General features: G+C 36.7%; 1 protein-coding gene across 6 annotated transcripts in view; it reads left to right on the forward strand.

Moving 5' to 3' along the window:
* ABH1 (ARM repeat superfamily protein) overlaps positions 1–20,603 on the forward strand; it is a 33,636-nt gene that overhangs the window by 4,167 nt on the left and 8,866 nt on the right. For 4 of the 6 annotated variants that reach the window (XR_016060148.1, XR_016060149.1, XM_006848164.4 and 1 more), the window contains exons 3-12: positions 2,241–2,300; positions 3,333–3,389; positions 5,072–5,143; positions 6,151–6,213; positions 11,381–11,557; positions 15,300–15,431; positions 16,624–16,690; positions 16,819–17,021; positions 19,478–19,548; positions 20,354–20,438. Coding sequence is in view for 4 of the 6 variants with exons in the window: in XM_006848164.4 (XP_006848227.1) it covers positions 2,241–2,300; positions 3,333–3,389; positions 5,072–5,143; positions 6,151–6,213; positions 11,381–11,557; positions 15,300–15,431; positions 16,624–16,690; positions 16,819–17,021; positions 19,478–19,548; positions 20,354–20,438 (987 nt within the window). In the remaining 2 variants the exon portion in view is untranslated. Of the gene's footprint in view, positions 1–2,240; positions 2,301–3,332; positions 3,390–5,071; positions 5,144–6,150; positions 6,214–11,380; positions 11,558–15,299; positions 15,432–16,623; positions 16,691–16,818; positions 17,022–19,477; positions 19,549–20,349; positions 20,439–20,603 lie in introns of all 6 variants that reach the window. The other 2 variants (XM_088873037.1, XM_088873038.1) reach the window with 1 other exon arrangement.

Here is a 20,603-nt window from a genome sequence, read left to right on the forward strand (position 1 = left end):
TGAGAACTAGTACCTCACCTCCTTTCTTGAACCATTGGTTGTGATATGGGCGTGGGTGCTTATGCTTTTTCAAGCGAAGTTTATCTACCATCTCTTTAGACACAATGTTTTCACTGCTCCAACCATTAATTAATATTGTGCATAACATACTTCCTGATGTGCAAGTTGTTCGAAAAATATTGTGTCGCAACCTCTTCTCTTCCTCACAAGGTCTTGAGGTTGATAGCATTGTTCGTTGGATAACTACGGCTTTGCCCCCTTCATTTCCATACAACTCCTCGATCTCACCTGTGAAAGGCTCAGTCCCTTGATTCGCTCCAATATCACCCTGGCTTTCATAGGTGTGTCCTTCATTGACTTCTACTTCATAATTTTCTTTTGCTAAGTTAACTTTGATGGGGGTTGACGTGAGGGGCAATTGTATGTTCTATGCCCAGGCTGTTGGCACTTGAAACACACAATTTGAGTATCATCAGGAGGTGTTTTAGGTGTTCCCACCCCTCTTTCAACACCACCTCCCCCCATATTAGGATTTAGCCTAGTTGGGAAATGCTGAGTGGTTTGGTTCTCACTCCCCATAGGTGGTTTTCTAAAGGTTAAAGCTTGCTACCCCAGTTGAAGTAGAGCATCTTGTCACTGAACTATTCCACCTGAGGCCCAGATTGACTATTTCCTCTGCTTTGAGGGCCAAAGTATAGGCATCAGGCATCTTATGGACATCTTTGATGGCCAATTCATTCTGAATGCCTTGATTTAGCCCATTCAAGTAACGACTTATTTCTTGATCTTCATACTCTTGTAAATTTGCCCTAGATGTCAAAATATAGAACTCCTCAGTATAGTCACTCACTGACTTTTCTCCTTGCTTGAGCTTTTGACACCTTTGGTACAAGGTTCGGACATAGTTTACTAGTAAAAAATTTCGGTGCATCTTCATCTTTTCCCACGAATTAATTGTTTCCTTGCCTTGTGGAAGACGATCTTGCTGCAAATCATCCCACCAAACCAAAACATGGCCAAGAAATTTTGTGGCTACTAATTTTACTTTTTGTGATCTGCAATATCTTGGCAGTCCAACTTCTCTACTTTACTTAGCCAAGCAAGAAAATCATCCGCATGAAATCGACCATGGAGCTCTAAAATATCAATTTTTAGTTCAGGTTCTCTTTCTCTTTCCAACAACCGAAGAATTCGTTCATTGAATTCCTCATTAACCGGGGCCGCCCGAAGTTGGTTAGGAACGAGATGCATACCTCTTTTATCTCAGTTGCCTTGAGTTCCAACACCGGTCTCCGGATTCCTTCCATCCTGAAGCTGTGCGAACTTTTGCATAAGCTCACCTACATTCTTAGCTACGGGCATGAATTTGTCTACTCTCTCTGCTAGGGTTTGAATTATTTTCGTCAACAACCTTAATCCATCAAGGTGTGCCTCTTTTGAAGCCATCAGAACCCACTCTGATACCAATTGATGCAAATTAGGGTTGATTTTTCACAAAATCAGCACCTTAATTCGCAGTGAGGTCTCTAGAGAACCAGCCTTAAAGAGAATAAGAGTAGAGAAAGAAGGAAAAATCACAAAACGAGGAGGAATCCACCGCCAAAATTTATTCACCAAAAGTTATCTTCAAAAATAACATTCTACCCAAACCCTTCAATCGCAAATATTTAAGTAACTCATAACCCTAAAAAGCTCCTACGAAATCCCAGCCATCCATCCTATTTAATCATAGCCACCATTATTAACTTAAAATAAATGACTAAGCTTGCCCCTAAAAAAATAAAGAAATAACAATTAAAATAAACCAAATTAATTCCCCTTATGACATCATCCCCCCTTTCTTTTCCCCTTGGGTCCTACGACCATTCTTGGCCCAGCCACTAACTATTGGTTGGGGCATGGCTGCATCAAACTTGAAAGCAGTTAGTTCCATTGATTAGTCTTGAACATCTCTACATTTGGAATAATAAAAGTTTACATTGATATTTTTCTAGGTTCGAGAACTGGTTCTTTCTTGACCAAGTCTATAATCATGTGGGATAACACCTCTCTCTTCCTTGTTACGATTCACGTGCTGCTAATGACATACTTCATTGATCTATTTATTGTAGACGATGTGTTTTTTCTTCTTCTCCATACCACAGTTTAAGCCAATTTATCTTGAAGTGTCTCTGATGTCATTGCTCACTGGTTTTTCAGATTTTGTAATCAGTATTAACATATCTCCGTGTGTATTGCAGGAAAAATGTTATGGCATTTTGTGGCGTGAACTGGACCACTCTCCAGATGATATCTCATTGGTAAATTTGGTTTACCCGATTTCCTCTCTCTCTCTCTCTCTCTCTCTTATAAACTCGACTATTTTTCTTGGCTGTGTATGTTGCCTTTATAAAACTTACAATGGAGTAGAGTGTCATAGATTAGGTTTTAGACCTTAGTTTTTGGTAACATGGTTTAGGATTTAGGGATATCTAACTCAGAGAAGATGTACGTGTCCAGGAACGGTTTCCAAACCAGAGTTTTGGGTGACATGGTTTTAAGGGGCAAAGGGTATACATGTAAAGTCTGGTGGACATTGACCCAATTTTGTAAAATTGAAAAATATATACCTGTACTACAGTGAGACAGTTAACATTCTCAAAAAAGAGAAAGTGGAGTATAGCAGAAGAGGTTATCGGTCCAACTTAATGCATATTTATTCTCTTGCTTCGCATGCTATACACATGTTCTAGGCAGTAGGACGATTTACATGAGATATACAATTTGAACCTTCATCCTCTTTCTCATGAATATTCTTCTTTATTTCCATAGATGTGAGCCCAGCAAGAAAACCAGCTTTCCACAAGATATGGGTCATAACTTATGAATATGCAGTTAGTTATACTTTGTGAGTTGTCTATTGCTTGTCTCTGACGTTTGACCAAGAGTGTCCAATGAGATTTAACTTGAAAATTTGAAAGATGAATGTTATCTCTAGAGGTAGCAAAAATCGTGAATTTATGCAAAAACGCACATGCAGCACTCAGTGTGAAGTATTATGTAGTCGTGAAGTTTAAATACTGTTATGTGGGAAAAATTGATGCTGGCTGTTTTTGTTTCACTGTTTTCTTCTCTTATCACTCGAAGTGAATGAATGTACTCCAAGAAGTTTATTTTGTAATCTGTATTGTGAGTACTTGGTAGCATATGTATGCGTCTCATCATACTGTTTCTTTAGGATTCTGCCAGTTTTACAGTTCAAGTGTTATTCTGCAAGAATTGGGATAGCCTTTTTTCATAGGAATCCATCTGTATTATTGAAGTATTAACTTTTCTCTCTTTCATATCCTCAGTTTTTATTACAATGTGCTGAGCAGCTGCCACACAAGAGTTCTATATATGGAACACTGGTAATGGCTGGATGAATGTTCTCTGAAGGTTTATTTATTAATAAATGTGTCCATGTGCTATTATTTGATTGTGCTGTTATGTCCCAATGGATTTAAGAAGCATTATTTGTTGGGTTGTGTTCTGGTGCTCTGTGTATATTCACATAACTATTCGTGTTGCTCCATACTCGAAATCCCTGTTTTTTTCCAAAATGTGTTTTTGGATTTCCCTGATTTATGGGTGTAAATTTCTTTTTCATAAGACAGGGTTTAACTTTTTCATTTATTTATCAAGCTTCAACTTATTGATTGCATCTATTGCTCTATAATAGGTACTTTTGGTTCATTACAGTGTCATGATTTCGAAGATCGGGCATCTATTTCTTTTTATCCAATTATTTAATGCAAGCTCTTAATGGAATGACAAAAATTGGGATCTGGAGCAAGATTGAAATACTTGGCTCGGAGTTGGGACTACAACCTTACCTAAGCAGAGTAACGTGGGCAAGTCCGACTTGCCCGGGTAATCTACAAGCATGAAAATGCCTTGAAAAAAGCACCCCCCAAAAAAAAAACCAGGAAATATTATAAGAAGGGAAAATATAATTTTGGAAGAGGGAGAGTGAGAGCATTTGGGAGAAGAGAGAGAAAAGAGAAGGGGAGGCTTTACTGGGTAGAGGGAGGGGGAAGGAGATAGATCTGAAAAAAGAGGGGTGGATCTTCCATTCCTTTTATTATATATATATATATATATATATATATATATATATATATATAGAGAGAGAGAGAGAGAGAGAGAGAGAGAGAGAGAGAGATGATAAAAGGGGGATTTCCACCCTTGCTTTTTTTTCATTTTTATATGTGATAGTCAGGTGAGTACTATAAGGACTCGTCGGAGTACTATAGAAATCAGTTGAGTCCTGACCGAGTTCTATGGTACTCCAGCGAGTCTGCACAGTACACATCTGAGTATTGTACATGTACCTTGAACCGCAAGTGTAGGCATGGGTACTTGCCTCGGCAGCTTGGCGAGGCTGAGTAACTTGGCCAAGTCCGAGTAATTGCCAAGTTCGAGTAACTTGTCCAAGTAAACACTAATTTGGAGCACGTGTCCATTGATAGGCATGTTTTCCCTCAACAAGTCTTGGGATTTTATGTTGTGGAAGCCCTAGAGATGGATCACTTGGGTTAAAAAATCTAAGACAGAGATGAAATGAGCTATATGTAAACTGATGGACTCTAGCAGGATGATGCTATCTCGAAGTTTAGTGTAAGCAATGTTATTAAGATCTGACCGGATGTGGAACCAGTGAGAGGTGTTAATATTTCACAAGCTATTGAATCCTTCATGCTATCTTCTTCGTACATTTAGAACAAAATCAATACTGCTTTTTTCCTTGCTTCTTTGGGGTTTCTACTTGTGTCGTAGGTTGGCATTTTCAACTCGTGCTTTTGTAGCTTACTAATCATTCTCTATGTAATGTATATCGAACGATAATCGTAATCGCATACTTTAATGTGACCATCTTGTGGGTTTCTGAGGTAGCCATGGCAGATAAATTTGATACTGTATTTTTAGAACCCATGTTAATAATGCATCATATTTTTGTATATTTATTTTTTATTATTCGTTATAGTTAGCTATACATGTTGAACCATTTGATGAATGTGAAGTCCATAAACATCATCCTCCTCCTTTTCAGGTTGGTTTGATAAATTTGGACAATGATGATTTTGTTAAGAGAGTGGTCAGCGATACCCAAACTAATTTACAGGTGAGTCGTACATAACATTCAAGAGGTGTCTTAGTTTGGATTGTTAGCATGGGCATCACAGTAGATGCTGCATGTGCATGTTTGTCTATGTGCAGGTGCGTGTGAGGCCACGTTCATGCGTTTTATGACTTTTGAACTTTGAAGATTGAGGCTGTGGGCATGTGACACATACTCACAAACATCTTAGATTGATTGTAGTTGTTTTTGCTTTGCCTTTCAGATTTTATTTTTTTAACTTTTACTTTTTCATTACCATTCTTGGTCTCCTTGCCTTTATGTTATTGTCTTGTATACATCGATGTTTGTCTTCACGTACTAGATGTAGAAATATGATCTTTGCTATGAAAATTTTAACTAAAAAAGTGCTGTCAAGGAAATAAAAAATAAGAGAAAAATTCAAAAAATAATGGAAATTACCTTGACACTCTAGCCCTATAAAAAGGTATGAGAAATGCCCATGAAGCTGTGAATGCAAAAATACAAATTAAATGAATAGTAGAAACAAAATAAAGTTACAATTTTTAGATTGATTTTGTGAAGCTGACAGAATTTTCTCTATTTATCATTCAATGTTGTTGTAATGTGCAATCATGCGTTGCATGCACCCCGTGCTAATACCGATTAAAAAGGTGTCACCCCTTCCTCTGTGTGAAACTTTGATCATCTTGCTCCTGGAGCCTCTACACTGTCATGAGAAACTGTGAGAGCACAATAGGGCACTCCTCATGTTAAACCCTGTTCATGTCAACACTCCCGAGGCTTATGAATGTGTGGCCGCTGACAGACACCGACTATCATCAAGGCTTGGGATCACACTTTTCCTTCTGTTGGATGCCTATGGGACTGCATTGTAATTTACTAGTAGCCCTTGCATGTAGGACAACTCGTAGCGTTGTTTCAATGCCTACAAGGATCATGATATTATTTCTTGCTTAGTATTTTGTTTTTCATCTTTGGAACTCTTCTCTAGAAGAATTATCTTGACTGAACTGATTTTAACATTTCAGAATGCTTTGGATTTGGGAAGTTGCGACAAGATTCGCATACTATTGCGATTCCTCACAGTACTGGTGTGTCTTCCTGTCATGACTATTTTTATTTTTTTGTTCTCGGTCCTGAGTAAATTTTCATAGCCGTGAATCATTTTGATTTCTCCTCTTCTTGATACTGCTGAATGAGATTGTAGAAAGTACTACTTAGAATTATTATAAGGGTGCAGTTAGCATACGGATGCATCCGTAGCTGTAGGGGTAAGGTGGACCTTCAAATTTCATCATGGTATATATTTTGGATGCAAAATATTCTTAGGATTATCTCAAAATCTATTTTTATATCTAATTATAAAATTTTAAATTTCAAAAATTGTTAAAATCAAGTAGATCTATAAACGTATGAAAATCTTGAAAATGGACGGTGTAAGTAGTATGTTGTAAAATGCACTATTTCGGAGACTTAAAATCAATCCAAGGGTTTTTCAACATTAAAACTACATTTTCCGATGGATTTTTGAGGTGCATCCGTAATTCTACATATAAGGTTGCAACCTTATATAAACTTTTTCCTTATTATAATGGATGACCACATTGCTGAAATTGTCATAAGATAGTTGAAAGATATATGATCTATGTCTACTGAAAGATATATGATCTCTGTCTACTCTAAACAGCCACTAACTGAAGGAGGAAGAGGAATGGAGAGATAAAATAAAGAGAGGGAAGAGAGATGCATGAGAGAGAGAGAGAGGAGAGAGGTGCATGAGAAAGAGTGAGAGGGAGAAAATGACATGTTCCTTTCCTGGTATCAGTCATATAATTTATATTACTCTCATGATTATTGATGAGCAGAGGTACAAAAAATACCATTGTGTGAGTTTATAACCTATGCTTAACTGTGTACTAAATTATTCCATTTATATCCCTAACTTACTGCTGTACTACAACATCCCTCAAGCTGGAGCATAGATGTCCAGCTTGACAACTATATGTTGCAGTCTATCACGGGCAACTGCTTTAATAAAGATATCTGCTAACTGATCTCTGGATTTCACATGAGGTGTACAAATAATTCTGGTTGTACTCTTTGCCCTTAGGAAATGACAATTGACCTCATTATGGTTCATTTTCTCATGAGATACGGGTTCTTAACAATGTGAATGGCTGCGTCATTGTCACAATAAAGGGCCATAGGTAAGTGAACTTTAACTCGCATATCTGCCAATATAGTTTTCACCCACATAACTTGACAAACCCCATGTGCCACTGTCTTGTATTATGCTTCAGCACTTGATCCAGCCACCACATTTTGTTTTTTAACTCTTCAATGAAACTCCAACAAAGGTACAGTAACATGTAGTAAACGTTCAATCGGCTTGTGAACCTGCCCAATCTGTATTAGTGTAAATTGCAACACCCATGTGACCATGATTGTTAAACAACAATCTTCTACTAGGAGATGACTTGAGATACTTTAGGGTACAATAGACAAAATCTAAATGAGGACATGTAGGAACTGACTAATTACTCTTAGCAACATAAGAAATATGTGGTTGTGTAACTCTAAGATATATAAGCTTGCCCATAAGCCTTTGATATTTACTAGGATTACAATAGACAAAATCTAAATGAGGACTTGTATGTCTAACAACATAAGAAATATGTGGTTGTGTAACTCTAAGATATTTAAGCTTGCCCATAAACCTTTGATATTTACTAGGATTTTTAAGTAACTCTCCCATCTATTCATGAAATCTACAGTTGGTTTCTATAGGTGTATCCATTGGTTTGGCCCCAATATTCTATTTTGTTTTAACAAATCCAACACATATTTCCTAAAAGAAATAACAAGTCGCTTTTTTTATCTTGCCACTTCATTGCCCAGAAAATATTTTAGTAGACCTAAATCTTTTATGTTGAACACTTCTTTTAGATAACATTTAAGATATTCATATTTGCTAAGCTATCCCCTGTTACTACTATATCATCAACATACACTACGATTGCTGTAATCTCAACACCATTTTTCTTCACAAACAATGTATGATCAACTTGATTGCTTTTAAACCCAATTTTTGGTAAGGCTTCATTGAATTTCTCAATCTCGACTCTTGGCTATTGTTTAAGTCCGTATATCATCTTTTTCAATTTGCACACCATTCATGCCTCCCCCTGAACTTGAAAACCTGGGGACGTGGCGATATACACTTCCTCATGGAGTTCTGTCGAAATTATGTCCTTTCAAGGCCTTAAATTCAGACATTTTCAAATGGTTCTTGACTTCAGTGGGAGTATAAGAGCGACATGACTCTCTGGGATCTTGGCACATTGGGACCAAGAGTCATGGAACCCCGATTATGTCATGAGGATGATTTATATATGGGAGGTACCGAGAGGGTTGAGAGTTACCTTTTAGTTAGAGTCGGTTATTATGTTTGTGCCTCATGATTTGCCAGGGCAATACGATTTATGTATGAGCTTAATAACTAAAGTCTTGTACGAGAAGGTTAGGGCCAATAGAGGACATTGGCCTAAAACCCTAAGTAACTACAAGCCTTCACGTAGCATGTGCATATACAATCACAATGCATGGGAAGCCACTTTTTCAAAGATCCACTGGATAGAGCTATGCTCATGTGTGAAGAGAGGAACCCTTGCACCATGTGTATGCATGTCCTCTAGAGGGTGCATCTGAAATCCACTTAAACTTGAGGATTCATAGTCGTACATTGGTTTGACTTTGATAGGCTAAGATCGTGAGCCCCTGATTATACACTGTGGGTCATGAGTCTATTGAGTCATTCTGCAAAGGTTGCTTTGGATTCCAGGTCTAGTCGAGTGCAGTGCTCTATTTCATAATTTGACTCCAAGGATTCTAATTTCCCTTGTAAATGTTTTTAATCAATGCCAAAATGATTTAATTTTATGAAGAATCATTAAAATGATTTTTATGGATTTATGGGATTTTTTTTTGGATTTTTTTGGGCATGAAAATCCAGTTTTCAGAATTGTTTCAAAGAAATGACAAACAAGGACAGTCCCTTGGGACCCACACGGGACACCCAAATGGCCAATCGATGTCCCACGTCCCCCTACGTGGAGATGACGCGGGGGCACAGTAGCAAGTTGGGGAAGATTAATATATCGGCTCACCATAAAATCGGAAATAAATCGTTTTTATTTTAAAAAGTCAGATGAAAAAATCGGGTCAAAAATATGGATCGGCAAAAATACTTTCTGTAAAAATATCATAAATATATCGGACTAGGCTCAAAAAATCGGAGTGAAAAAAACGGGCATGTTTAAAATAAAATTAAGTAGAAATTAAAATAAACTTAAGTTGAAATAAAACATAAATGATAAGTTGCTCATAAATATACGATATGAAGTTTCTCATTAAATGCTTTAACAAACATCACACATACATAGTCAATAACGAAAAAAAAAAAAGGTAATGTGAGATAAGTAGAATTGAGTTGGGTATGTTCATTTCTCTCTCCATATGGTGACCGTCCCTTTATAACCATAGTTAAGCAATGGGAAGATGTACATCTTTTCTTGTTAGATGAGCAACAAACGCAGTAGACTAAGAAGAAACACAGAACAAGAAGACGAGCATTGCGAGAGGAGCAAACACAAAATCTTCCATAAAGAAACGCAGAGTGAGAGAGAGAACATGCATAGGCAACAGAGAAACAAGATGGACATAAAACATCTCAGAGAAGATGAAGAACACGGTGGACATAAACCCTAATCCAAGATTTTCAGTCATGAATTAGGTTTGGGGATTGAGCCCTAATCTTGTCTTTTTTTTTTTAAGCTTTTGCTTTAGGGATTTACTAATCCAAGATTTCCAGTCATGAATTTGGTTTGGGGATTGAGCTCTAATCTGGTTTTTCTTTTTCAAGATTTTGTTTGAGGGATTTAAGATGTACAAATTGTGATAATTTGCTTTGAGCCCTAATTTGGATGGATTTTTTTGTGGAATTTTGCCAAGTCAAAATTTGGGGATTTTTTATTAAATGGTTTTTATGGTATTTTATTCTAATTTTATTCAATGGATTTGAGCATAAACCCTAAAATAATAAACCCTAACAATCTACCTGGGGATAAAAATTTATTTTTTAGGGAATTTTTTTTTTTTTTTGGAAATAATATACTTTTTAAAAAGCATGGAAATAACAATTACATAAAACAGGATAAAGGTTTTCATCTTTTAGAAAAGAAAATACAGGTAAAAAGGGCAAATTATTTTTGGACCGATTTTTTCATAAAGATCAATAAGGCGTGTTTTAACTGTTTACATGAAAAAAACGCGTATTTTTGCCGATCTTTTAAAAAATTGCGGTTCTAAACGTTTTTGAATAAAACTCTGTATTTCTCGAAAAGTCGCGTTTTAAACACCGACTTGCTAACTCTGAGCAGGGGTGACGTTAATCACATGTGGGTGTCCCCATGTCCTTCGGTTATTTGTTCATTTAAGTTATGGAGTATTGTTTTATATAATTTTCTAAAATATTGAGCTTTTGGAAAGTTATTTTTGGCACATGTTAATTGTCTATTGTGCACAAGTGTGAAGGATTCTATTATTCTAGAATGTGTTTAAACTAATTCCCTATGATGGTAAAAAAGGGCAAAAAATAAAAATAAGAACGAAGAAGCTCATAGTCCATAGTCCACGTGTCTCACATAAACCAACGGGACACAATTATTTAAAGGAATTCAAAGCCTCTATTCATTCTATAAAAAAATCCATTTAATTAGCACACAATCATTTTCCCTTGCCAAGGGCCACTGCCCAACATGCACTTGTAACGGGATCTCTCTCTCTCTCTCTGATCCGGGTCCCAGACCTGGACTCGACCCAACCCATTGCCACCCCTAATTATGACAAACTTTAATTCATATTTTGTTGATATTGTACTGCTAATTCTCCAGGCTTATTCTGGTTCTTTAATTCTTGTAGAACTTATGGATTGTGACGTTATGTATATGGAATCAATCTAATCTGAATATCCTGCTTGTCAACTTTTGTTTATTTTTAAAAAATTGATTTTATGGTGCTACTATATGACTGAAAAAAGGGAATCCTTTTAACGAAGTCTTGGTAAAGTGGTAAACTGTCTACTGCTGATATTTGTGTGCTAGTTTCCAGAATATGAACTGAGCATAGTGTGTGGCTGTTATTCATTTTTATGGTGACATCTTTTTGTGTGCACTCATATGTTGGCTCTATGTGTTCTAGATGTGTAGCAATGTTGTTCAACCAAGTGCTGTTATTGAAGTCTTTGAGGCTTTGCTTTCCTCAGCCGCTACAACGGTAGATGAGGAGAAAGGGAATCCATCATGGCAAGCACGAGCTGATTTTTATGTGACTTGCATTTTATCTTGCCTGCCTTGGGGAGGGGCTGAGCTATTTGAGGTATATTCTTTTTGACATTATGGTGATTCCCTTTTCATCCCTTTTCTCTAGAAGGTGTTATATAATTGTTAAAGCATGGTTGGCAGTAGAACTGGAAGGCTTTAATCTCTTATTTACATATGTGGTTCAATAGTTAATTTTGTTGAGGCTTCTTTGTTAGTTTAGGTCACAAGCCATCTCTTTGACAGCTCCAGCTCAGATATTGTTTTCATTCTAGGACTCCAATACCAATAATAAAGATTTCCTAAACTGCGAGTAAAACATCACAGATTGATACATAATTGTTCTTTAATGATCATCAGAATAGGAGAATAATGCTTTTCATTATATCTAATATTCTTTCTAGTTTCCTCCTTGGCAACCTCCATGGCCTGTAATATGACCCATAGCTGTCTCCTCACTGTCCACAAGGTGCGAACAGCCCCATTCCAAAACTTTGGTTGTAAAACTATGTCAGCCTGTGTCCTCTCACTGGCCTTCTTGGCCCACTTGCTTTGAATCTACTCTTGAGATACAAACACTGCTGTGAGGTTGTCCTTTCCAGTTGATATAAATTACAGAGACAAATAAGAGGTGGCAAATCCAGTCACTCCAAGCATCATCAAGTACATGTTGTATGTAAAGCTCCTCTTTATGACCAACACAACCGTGATGGCTCTTGCTTTCTTAAGAGTTGAGGTTATTGCTTTCATCTTGCTAATTGCTTCATGCATAAGGTCAATGCAGTGAGCCACTGCATGTTGGCCGAAAAATATGTGGCTTCCTCATCCCAACATTCTAGCAGCCACCATGTTGGCTGCGACCATGTCTCTAACCACTTGGGCTACATGACTCTCTCCCACCTCCTCAATACATTTTTCCATCAAATAAAGAATAAAGGCCGCATCATGTATATTTTCTAATGTGTCAATGGACCTCTAGAACATTGTTCCCATTGGAGAATTCACCATCAAGCTCATAATACTCTTTTGCCTCTTATCCGTGTGTGTCTAGATAATTATGGTGACCCCGTTATTACCCCATGTATCCCCATGTACCTTGAAATAATCATGGTGAGCTTTTCTCCAAGTAGGGGCTCCTTAAGTTCATATTATGTAGGAACCTCAAAATAATGATGGTGAGCTTATTTCCAAGTAGAGGCTCCTTAAATTTATTTATTTATTTATTTATATATATATATATATATATATATATATATATATATATTTTAATATAGGAATCTCATGTCCTGGCCCATACTGCCCTACTGCTTCCATTATGACCTGGAAACTCTTCAAGCTAGTGGCATGGAATGGGATGCTGCCTTGATAGATCCATCTCATACATATTGGTTTGCCTTCTCCATTAGTTTTTTTATTGAAGCAGTTGTTTATAGTTGTTTGCTCGTTTCTTCAAACTGCAATTGGGTGGGCTTGAATAAGAACCTATAGGGCCTCGTGCCCAAGACCCTCTCTGCCCAAACGCCAATGGCTTATTAGAAGCCCTTCTTGAGCATATACTTCTTCTTCCCTTTCATCCTAAATGCAAGCTTTTTTTTTGGTCCTTTCTTTCTTCTTTGGAACCTCCTGCAAATGGTCCAACATCTCTCTTCTAATTTTCTTAGGGACTTGACTACATGGGGCTCTATCCCCTCTAATGCTTGCCAAATGTTTCTTCAAGCTATTAATGCCAGCACGGTAGTGTTTCTTCCAAAATTTGCACCCAATACATGTCTTGTCATTTGGATTTGGGTATGATCAGTATTTCGACTCTGGTCAAGTTGTTTATTCTACTATAAGAAGACATCTTCACCTACTAAAATCCTGGAAAACAAACTATGAACTTTATTAGAAAAAGTCACCATTATCGAATATCAAGAACACAATAAGAAATGCTTATTAATTTAAAAATCAAAAGTATTGATGCAAAACACAGGAATTTACCATTTATTCAATTCATTATTTTATAGAATAAAAAACTATAATAATTTACAAAAATGATAACCCACTTACCAAAGTACTTAAAAAAGTCTCTAATGCAACACCAAATATAAAGAGAAATCATTAGAAAATGGAAAAAGGGGCATTTAAGTAGAAAAAAAACGCATTATTGTCCTTTTTTAATTATACGACAAATTGTCCTTTTTTAATTATACGACAAATTTAAGGCCAATAATGTAGGAAAAACTCTTAGTTGGATTAAGTTCAATAACATTTTATTAGGACTGGGTTGCAATGTCAATGAACATAAACCAAAATCCACTCTTGAGTATGGGCCACAAAATGCAAACTTGAGAAATACAATAGCTAAAGCCAAATATCAAAAAGAACTCAATATTTAGAAAAATAAAACCTTAAACCAAAAATTTTAATACACAAACCTTTCAAACTTGCAATTGATCTTGGCTTGAACCAGTGGTTGTTGGTCGTTGAAAGTCCTCTTTCACAACCGCTTTGAGCTACAAATAGGGTTGGATGCTTTGCGGTTTCTTATGGAATCAGAAAGTACGAAAATTCATTCGATCTTCAAAAAATCTCAAAAATCAAGTTTGTTTGGAGGTTTATTTCACTAGAACACTTAAAAATGGTTTTGCTGGAGCCCTTTCCCGCCCTTTTAAGGAGGGGAAGATTACGATTTTTACCCTTGGCAGAGTGCATTTTTCCGCCCTCTGGCCAAGTGTATTGAGGCACAGCCTAGGCTGGCGTATGGGCACACCTCTGCCAAAGTTATCGCTTAGGCTCATTCTCTTCAGCCAGCTGACCTGGCTGCCAGGCGGTTCTCCTAGGCAGCTAGATGGCCAAAATTTTGGACCTTGCCCTTCAGTCCCTGTACAGTGCTCTGGCGAGTACGGTGCAGACTTGCTTGATATTGTGGAACTCAGGTTATTGTTCACATAACGTAATAAAACCAAGGGGCGGAAAGCTGAACCCCCCCCTTCCCCTCTCTCCTTCAGTTTTTATTTTTGTTTATAAGCCCTAGAATCCCTCACTTTGCCCAAATTCGACCTTAGCTAGTTTTTTGCTTGAGAACATTGGATTTGAGGGAAAAACATCAGATTTCAAAGATTTTTTATATCTAAGGTTTCAGGAAAGGGTTTATGCGAATTCAATTTTTTTTTCGATTTCTTTGCAAATTTGGGTCGATTTTTAATGAGCTTTGAATCTCAAATCTATTTTTAGTTTATTGATCCAATCCTGGAGCTTAAAAAAAAGGAAGAAGCAGGGGGGGTGGGGGGGGGGGGGGTGTCTTAGATTTTGATAGATTTATAATTTGAAGCCTGAAACTGGTTGAGGGTTTTGATTTGGGTTGTCTGAGGAAACTTTGACAAGAATAGGAGGCATTTATTTGCACCACGCGCGAAGATTTTCGGGTTTTGCTCCAAATTTTCAGATTAATTTCAGGGACTGAGTCCGCTGCCTGAGCCATGCTTTAGGACATGGTTACATCTAATGGAAATAAACATGAAGACTGCAGCAATTTTGTTGCATCTGGTGATTCGTATTTAATTGATGAATATCTTTTAGAATCCAATGATTGCATCATACGAACTATAATGCATTGTATACATGGACCAAGGCATGCATAGTAACTTTGAATCCCAAATCAATTTCTTTCCTGTTAGTCCATTTCTCTGATGCATTTTTTATTTTATAATGACTTCGCTACATGTCTGCCTTTAGCTTTGTTGGTATTTAATCTTGAGCTGTTTCGATCAGCTGTGGTGGTGCACAATTATTTAACTGTGTTTGCTGAAAAAATGCAGCGTGCTTCAGAGGAAATTGAGAGAGTTATGGTTGGTATTGAGGCTTACTTGAGCATCAGAAAGCGTGTCTCTGATACTGGCTTCTTAGTATTTGATAATGATGATAAAACTGATGAAAATATTGCTGAGAAGGTATGTACAGTGGCAAGATTTTGGTATTTTCTTTAACTTCTAGTTGCATGTTTCTAGTTGACCTCATACATTACTAAAATCATTTTTGTGTTGGTTCCTTACTTCTATTTGAAAACTAATATGTGGTGTTGGAGAGTTGAGCATCTTTCTCGGGGATTCCATCTTCTTACTGTTTCTCTCATCTTATAGTTTACGTTCAGGTTGACAGTATTCTTACAACTTGTATAAATTGTAGTTACTGATGTGACTGGGAAATGCAGGTTGGCACCACTTTGCTTATGCCTTAGAAATGTTTGGGAAAGTTTTCCCACTTCCATTCATTATCAGAAAAGATGCATACATCTGTAAAATTGACCACAGACTGACAAAAAATGTACTTTCAATCATCATCAAGTGTTTTTCTTTTGAATTTTACAGACCAACTGAATGTACTTTCAAACATCATCAAGTGTTTTGCTTTTGAGTTGACAAGAAACAAGTTCTAAATTTGAAGCTGGGATAGAATTGTTATGCCGAATGCCTTGTAATTGCACTGCAATCTTGTAGATTGAAATCAGGCATGCAATGATTTATTGCTGGTGAGAATGAAAAACATGCTACCTCGTTCTGTGCTACCTTTCGTAAATTAAAGTATCCCACTTATGCAGTGGAATACCTACTTGAGTCTTCTAAAGGAAAACACCATTTTCCAGGTTAGTTATGCAAATCTATAGCCAAAAAAAAGAAAAAAGGTGGCTAAGCAATTTTCAAAATAATTTATTCTGTTTTTTTCTCTGCGTGTAACTTTCCTTTGCTTTTTTGTGTGTGTACACGTGCTAGTGCGTGCGTGTGTTATATTCACACAACACTCATACTTACATACATAGACATGATGTGTGTATGTGTGTGCTATACACACACAACAAAAATAAGTACATAGTGACACATCCACACTTAAGCACATATAAACCCACCCATTATACAAGCATACGCACACTGACTATTTTGGATGGCATTTCTTTTGGCTATGCTTAGATTGTTCTACTGAAAGTGTAATGATTTCTTTGGAGATGTTCTCTAATTTGTGTTCATGACTCATGATCTATTAGGAGCTCCAATTAGGCTTCATTTTTTAAACTGTGGAAATAATCTTTTTCGTAGGATTGTGCTGTTTTCTCTTCCTTACTTTTTCTAAATCTATTCCCTTCATTAGGATTTTTTGGAGGACTTATGGGAGCGAATTCAAGCCCTCTCAAGCAATGGATGGAAAGTTGATAGTGGTATGTGCCTGTGTTGTTTGATGCTTATCGTTTATGTCATTTATATCATATTGGCTTCTTTGATAATTAACCAATGGTACACATACGTTATTTGTTATGGTTCTATAAACATGCTTTGTTTCTTCCAGCTCCTAGACCCCACCTTTCCTTTGAAGCACGATTAGTATCTGGCAAATGTCATGACTTTGGGCCGATAAGCTGCCCTGAACAACCTGCCGCTTTGTCATCCCTATCTATGAACAGAAGTGATAAACAAAAGCATGAAGCTGAGTTGAAGTATCCTCAAAGGCTTCGTAGACTTAATATATTTCCTGCAAGTAAAATTGAGGAGGTATGCTGGCTCAGCAGCTTATAACCTGCTCATAAGGTTTCTAGTTGTTATGCTATCTTAATGTGTATGCATAGTTTTTATTAGGTGCAGCCATATAAGAGTCTATGAACTTTGTTTAACTTTTAAATTATCTATCTGGATATTTATGTTGATATATAAAATTTAATCATTGTAAACATGGGAATTTGTTTGACAAGAAATGAGAAATTATATTCCGACTTGATCGATGGGATTGTTATGATTATGCAGATATGGTTGAGGAAATTATTTCACATCAAGTATGATAGTTTATGGGATGTTAACCATTTTTCATGATTCTATATGGTTGATAGAGAAGTTGTGAGCTTAAATTTTGTTTGTTGGATTATTTGGGATAGGTCTCATAACCTAATAATTACCTTATTGCTAGCATATGATATTTTGAGCTTAATCACAACCAAAGTACTCTTTTTATGTCTCTTTGAGATCAAAGAGTATCTTGATCCCCAAGATAAACATGGCGTTTCTTGTTATCTACATCTAAGCTCACTGGACAATTCACATATGTATATATATCATATTGTTCGACCCCAATTAATTGGGAAAAGGCTATGATGATGATGATCATCATGATGATATATATATATATATATATATATATATATATCATATTGTAAGAAATGAGAAAGGGAAACAAGAGAAAACTCGAGAATAAAGTTAATACTAAACTTATAAATTGTTATCCGTACTGACATACTTGCAACACGAACTCTTTTTTATTGCCTTAGTCTATGCCCTTAATTTTATGCATTCTATGGTCAACCTATGCATTTATGAGGTTCCAAACGCGTGGGCTTGAAGTGTATCCATTCTAATTTTTTTAAAATGAGGTTTCATGTCATGCACATACACATAAACATTAAACCCACTCTAAAGCGTTGGTAATGAGATTGGATGGGCACAATGAACATATTTGACTGAGCTGCTGCCCATGGGCCTTTCTATGGGGGATAAAATGTACAGTGACAAAATGGAAGCAAATGAGGTTGGACTACCAATTCTCATGGTACATTACCTATGTGGATTTGAGGGTTGATTGAGTGTTTCTCACATATTTTAGTTGCATATTAGAAATTAACAATTGAGCCCCTTAAAAAATAAAAGAAATGATCATCTGACATGGTGTGCCCAACTCCCAGAGTGCATCAAAGTTGACCAAATGATGCCTTCGAGCCATTAGGAAACAAATATTTTGAAAAAGTTGTGAATAAATGCCCTTTCAATTGAAAAGTATAGATACTTTTGTCCACTCAGCTGCACGCTGACTATCGTTAATCTTGTTTTTCAGTTAGCCTTCAGACTAGCTTACTTATGACCTGAAAAAAACTAGCAAGTTTCTCATTGGGATTATCTGAGTTGATCTCCGAGGTGCATGAGAAATCTTTATTTAGAGATAAATGAAAAAGATCTTTTTTTTAATGTGTTAATGTCCACTAAAATCACATTCCAAAAAAAAGAAATATCCATTAAAGTCTTCAGTTTGGGAGAGAGGGTGGGAGGGAGGCAGTGAATCCTTAAGCCTTGTCCTCCATGAGTTCCAAGATGTGCAGGACGTATTAAATGGATGGAACTCAATGGCTTGCAGTATGACTCAAGTCATCTCATGTGCCAGCCTACTAGTTGCCCCCTCAAGGAATTGTAAGGCCCAATTTTAATATGAGCTCTTTGGGGATTCTGGGGCCTTCAGGATTTTATGTAGATGTAGAGACAAAGGCTAGTCGCTTGACTTGTTTTGGGTTGTCGTGGGGAAGAGTGAGCCAGTACTATGAAATCTAGAGCACCTTAAGCTGGGTTAGGATCATTAAGCTCATTGTTTTCTGGTTCATTGGATGTGGGGCAACTCTTTCAGGGTCATTACCTGGACACAATAGGAGCCTCCATGCTGTTACTCATCCTGGAAGAGATTTAGGATCTTTCGCGCTCTCAGTCTCATTTTGCCACATCATCTGAGCAGTGAACTTGTAGTGTTATTGTGTGCAAAGATTAACCGATTGTCTAGATGCCCACCTCCATAGCCTGGCGTCTTGTATGCCTCTTTGCATGCGTGCAATATAGTGTAACTCGATGTATGCTTAACCTAAGATTTCATTGAAATGGTGGATTTGTTTATATAATGAAACCATAATTGGATGTGAGTTATGTAATTAAAATTCATATTACCTTCCATAAAGTTTTGCACTTGTACTACATGAAAATGCACACTCACATGGGAAACCTTTCAGTATTGACCATACTACATATACATGAGCAAGGGGAAGACTGCACTGTGTTTGGTTGTTAATTTGTAGGTGGGTTTTATAATAGTGATTTACCCAAAGGATATTTATTGTTGTCTATGTGGCTATTGAGAAATAGCATTTGGTTTCTTACCTTATTGTCCATTAAGTGAACTTTCTTTTTTGTTTGCTTGATTGCAGAATATGCAGCCAATCGATCGCTTCATTGTTGAGGAGTATTTGCTCGATGTGCTTATGTACCTGAATGGCTGGTTTGTCTACATTAAACATCATTTCATAGGATTCTCCTAGTTGTTTCTTGGTCCATGCAAGCAGTAAATATGAATTAAACAACTGCATTATAAAAAGTTATAGGGCTCGAGACCCTTGTCATCTTCATTTTGCATGACACAATGTTTTTTGTGCAAAAGCATTATATTCAAACTCATACTTAGAATGGCATTATTATGATTTATCTTAAATTCTTAATGAGTTTGATGACATGCTTTTATGAAGTTAGAGTTGAAGGAAGTTATGTGAAAAATTGGTAGCACCTGGTTGGAAGTGGAGCATGGTAACCATTTTTAGAATTGTATAGCTCTTGGGTATGCTGCAGTAGATTGCAATTAAGCATTTGTTCTATTATTTTTTCTTTTTGAAATATAAAACTCATTGTTGATTGATCAAAAAGTGGAAATAACATTTTTCATGGTAAAGAAGACCACAAAATTACTGGTTTCATTCTCTACCCTTTTCATCTCGTGGAAAAGTACTCTCCCTTAATAGGTCAAGCCAAACCTACATTTTATTTCAGATATGATTTACTGTACTTTTTATATATGCAATACTAAAAGTTATTCATTAACTTTCACTATCTTCCAAAACCATACCCCAGTAAGGGAAGCAATATGGCTTCTTTGTATTCTCTCTGTTGCATCATTCTTCTATTTCTGAATGGGTAGTGACATGGTTTTAAATCTTCATCATGATCACTGTGGAGAGAGGCTCGTGCATGCTTACATGAACTAATTTTTTTGAGTTCCTCATTTGTTTGTGTCCTGTTGTTTGCAAAGTTAGCCGCAAAGAATGTGCTGCCTATATGGTGGGCTTGCCTGTACCATTTCGCTACGAGTATTTGATGGCAGAGACAATATTTTCACAGGTAAATTGTACTGTTGATTTGCTTGTCTATATGGGTTTGTATAATAAGTTTCTCCATGGTTAATCATTATCATCAGTATTGCTAACTGACCCATGGTTTGTAATTAATGAGTGTGAAAACTTTACTTCTCATCACCTCATTTGCTGAGAACGAGTTCCCAGCAGT

This window comes from Amborella trichopoda, chromosome 8 (assembly GCF_054954075.1).
Source record: "Amborella trichopoda isolate Santa Cruz 75 chromosome 8, AtrichopodaSantaCruz75HAP2 v2.0, whole genome shotgun sequence".
NCBI classification, from domain to species: Eukaryota; Viridiplantae; Streptophyta; class Magnoliopsida; order Amborellales; family Amborellaceae; genus Amborella; species Amborella trichopoda.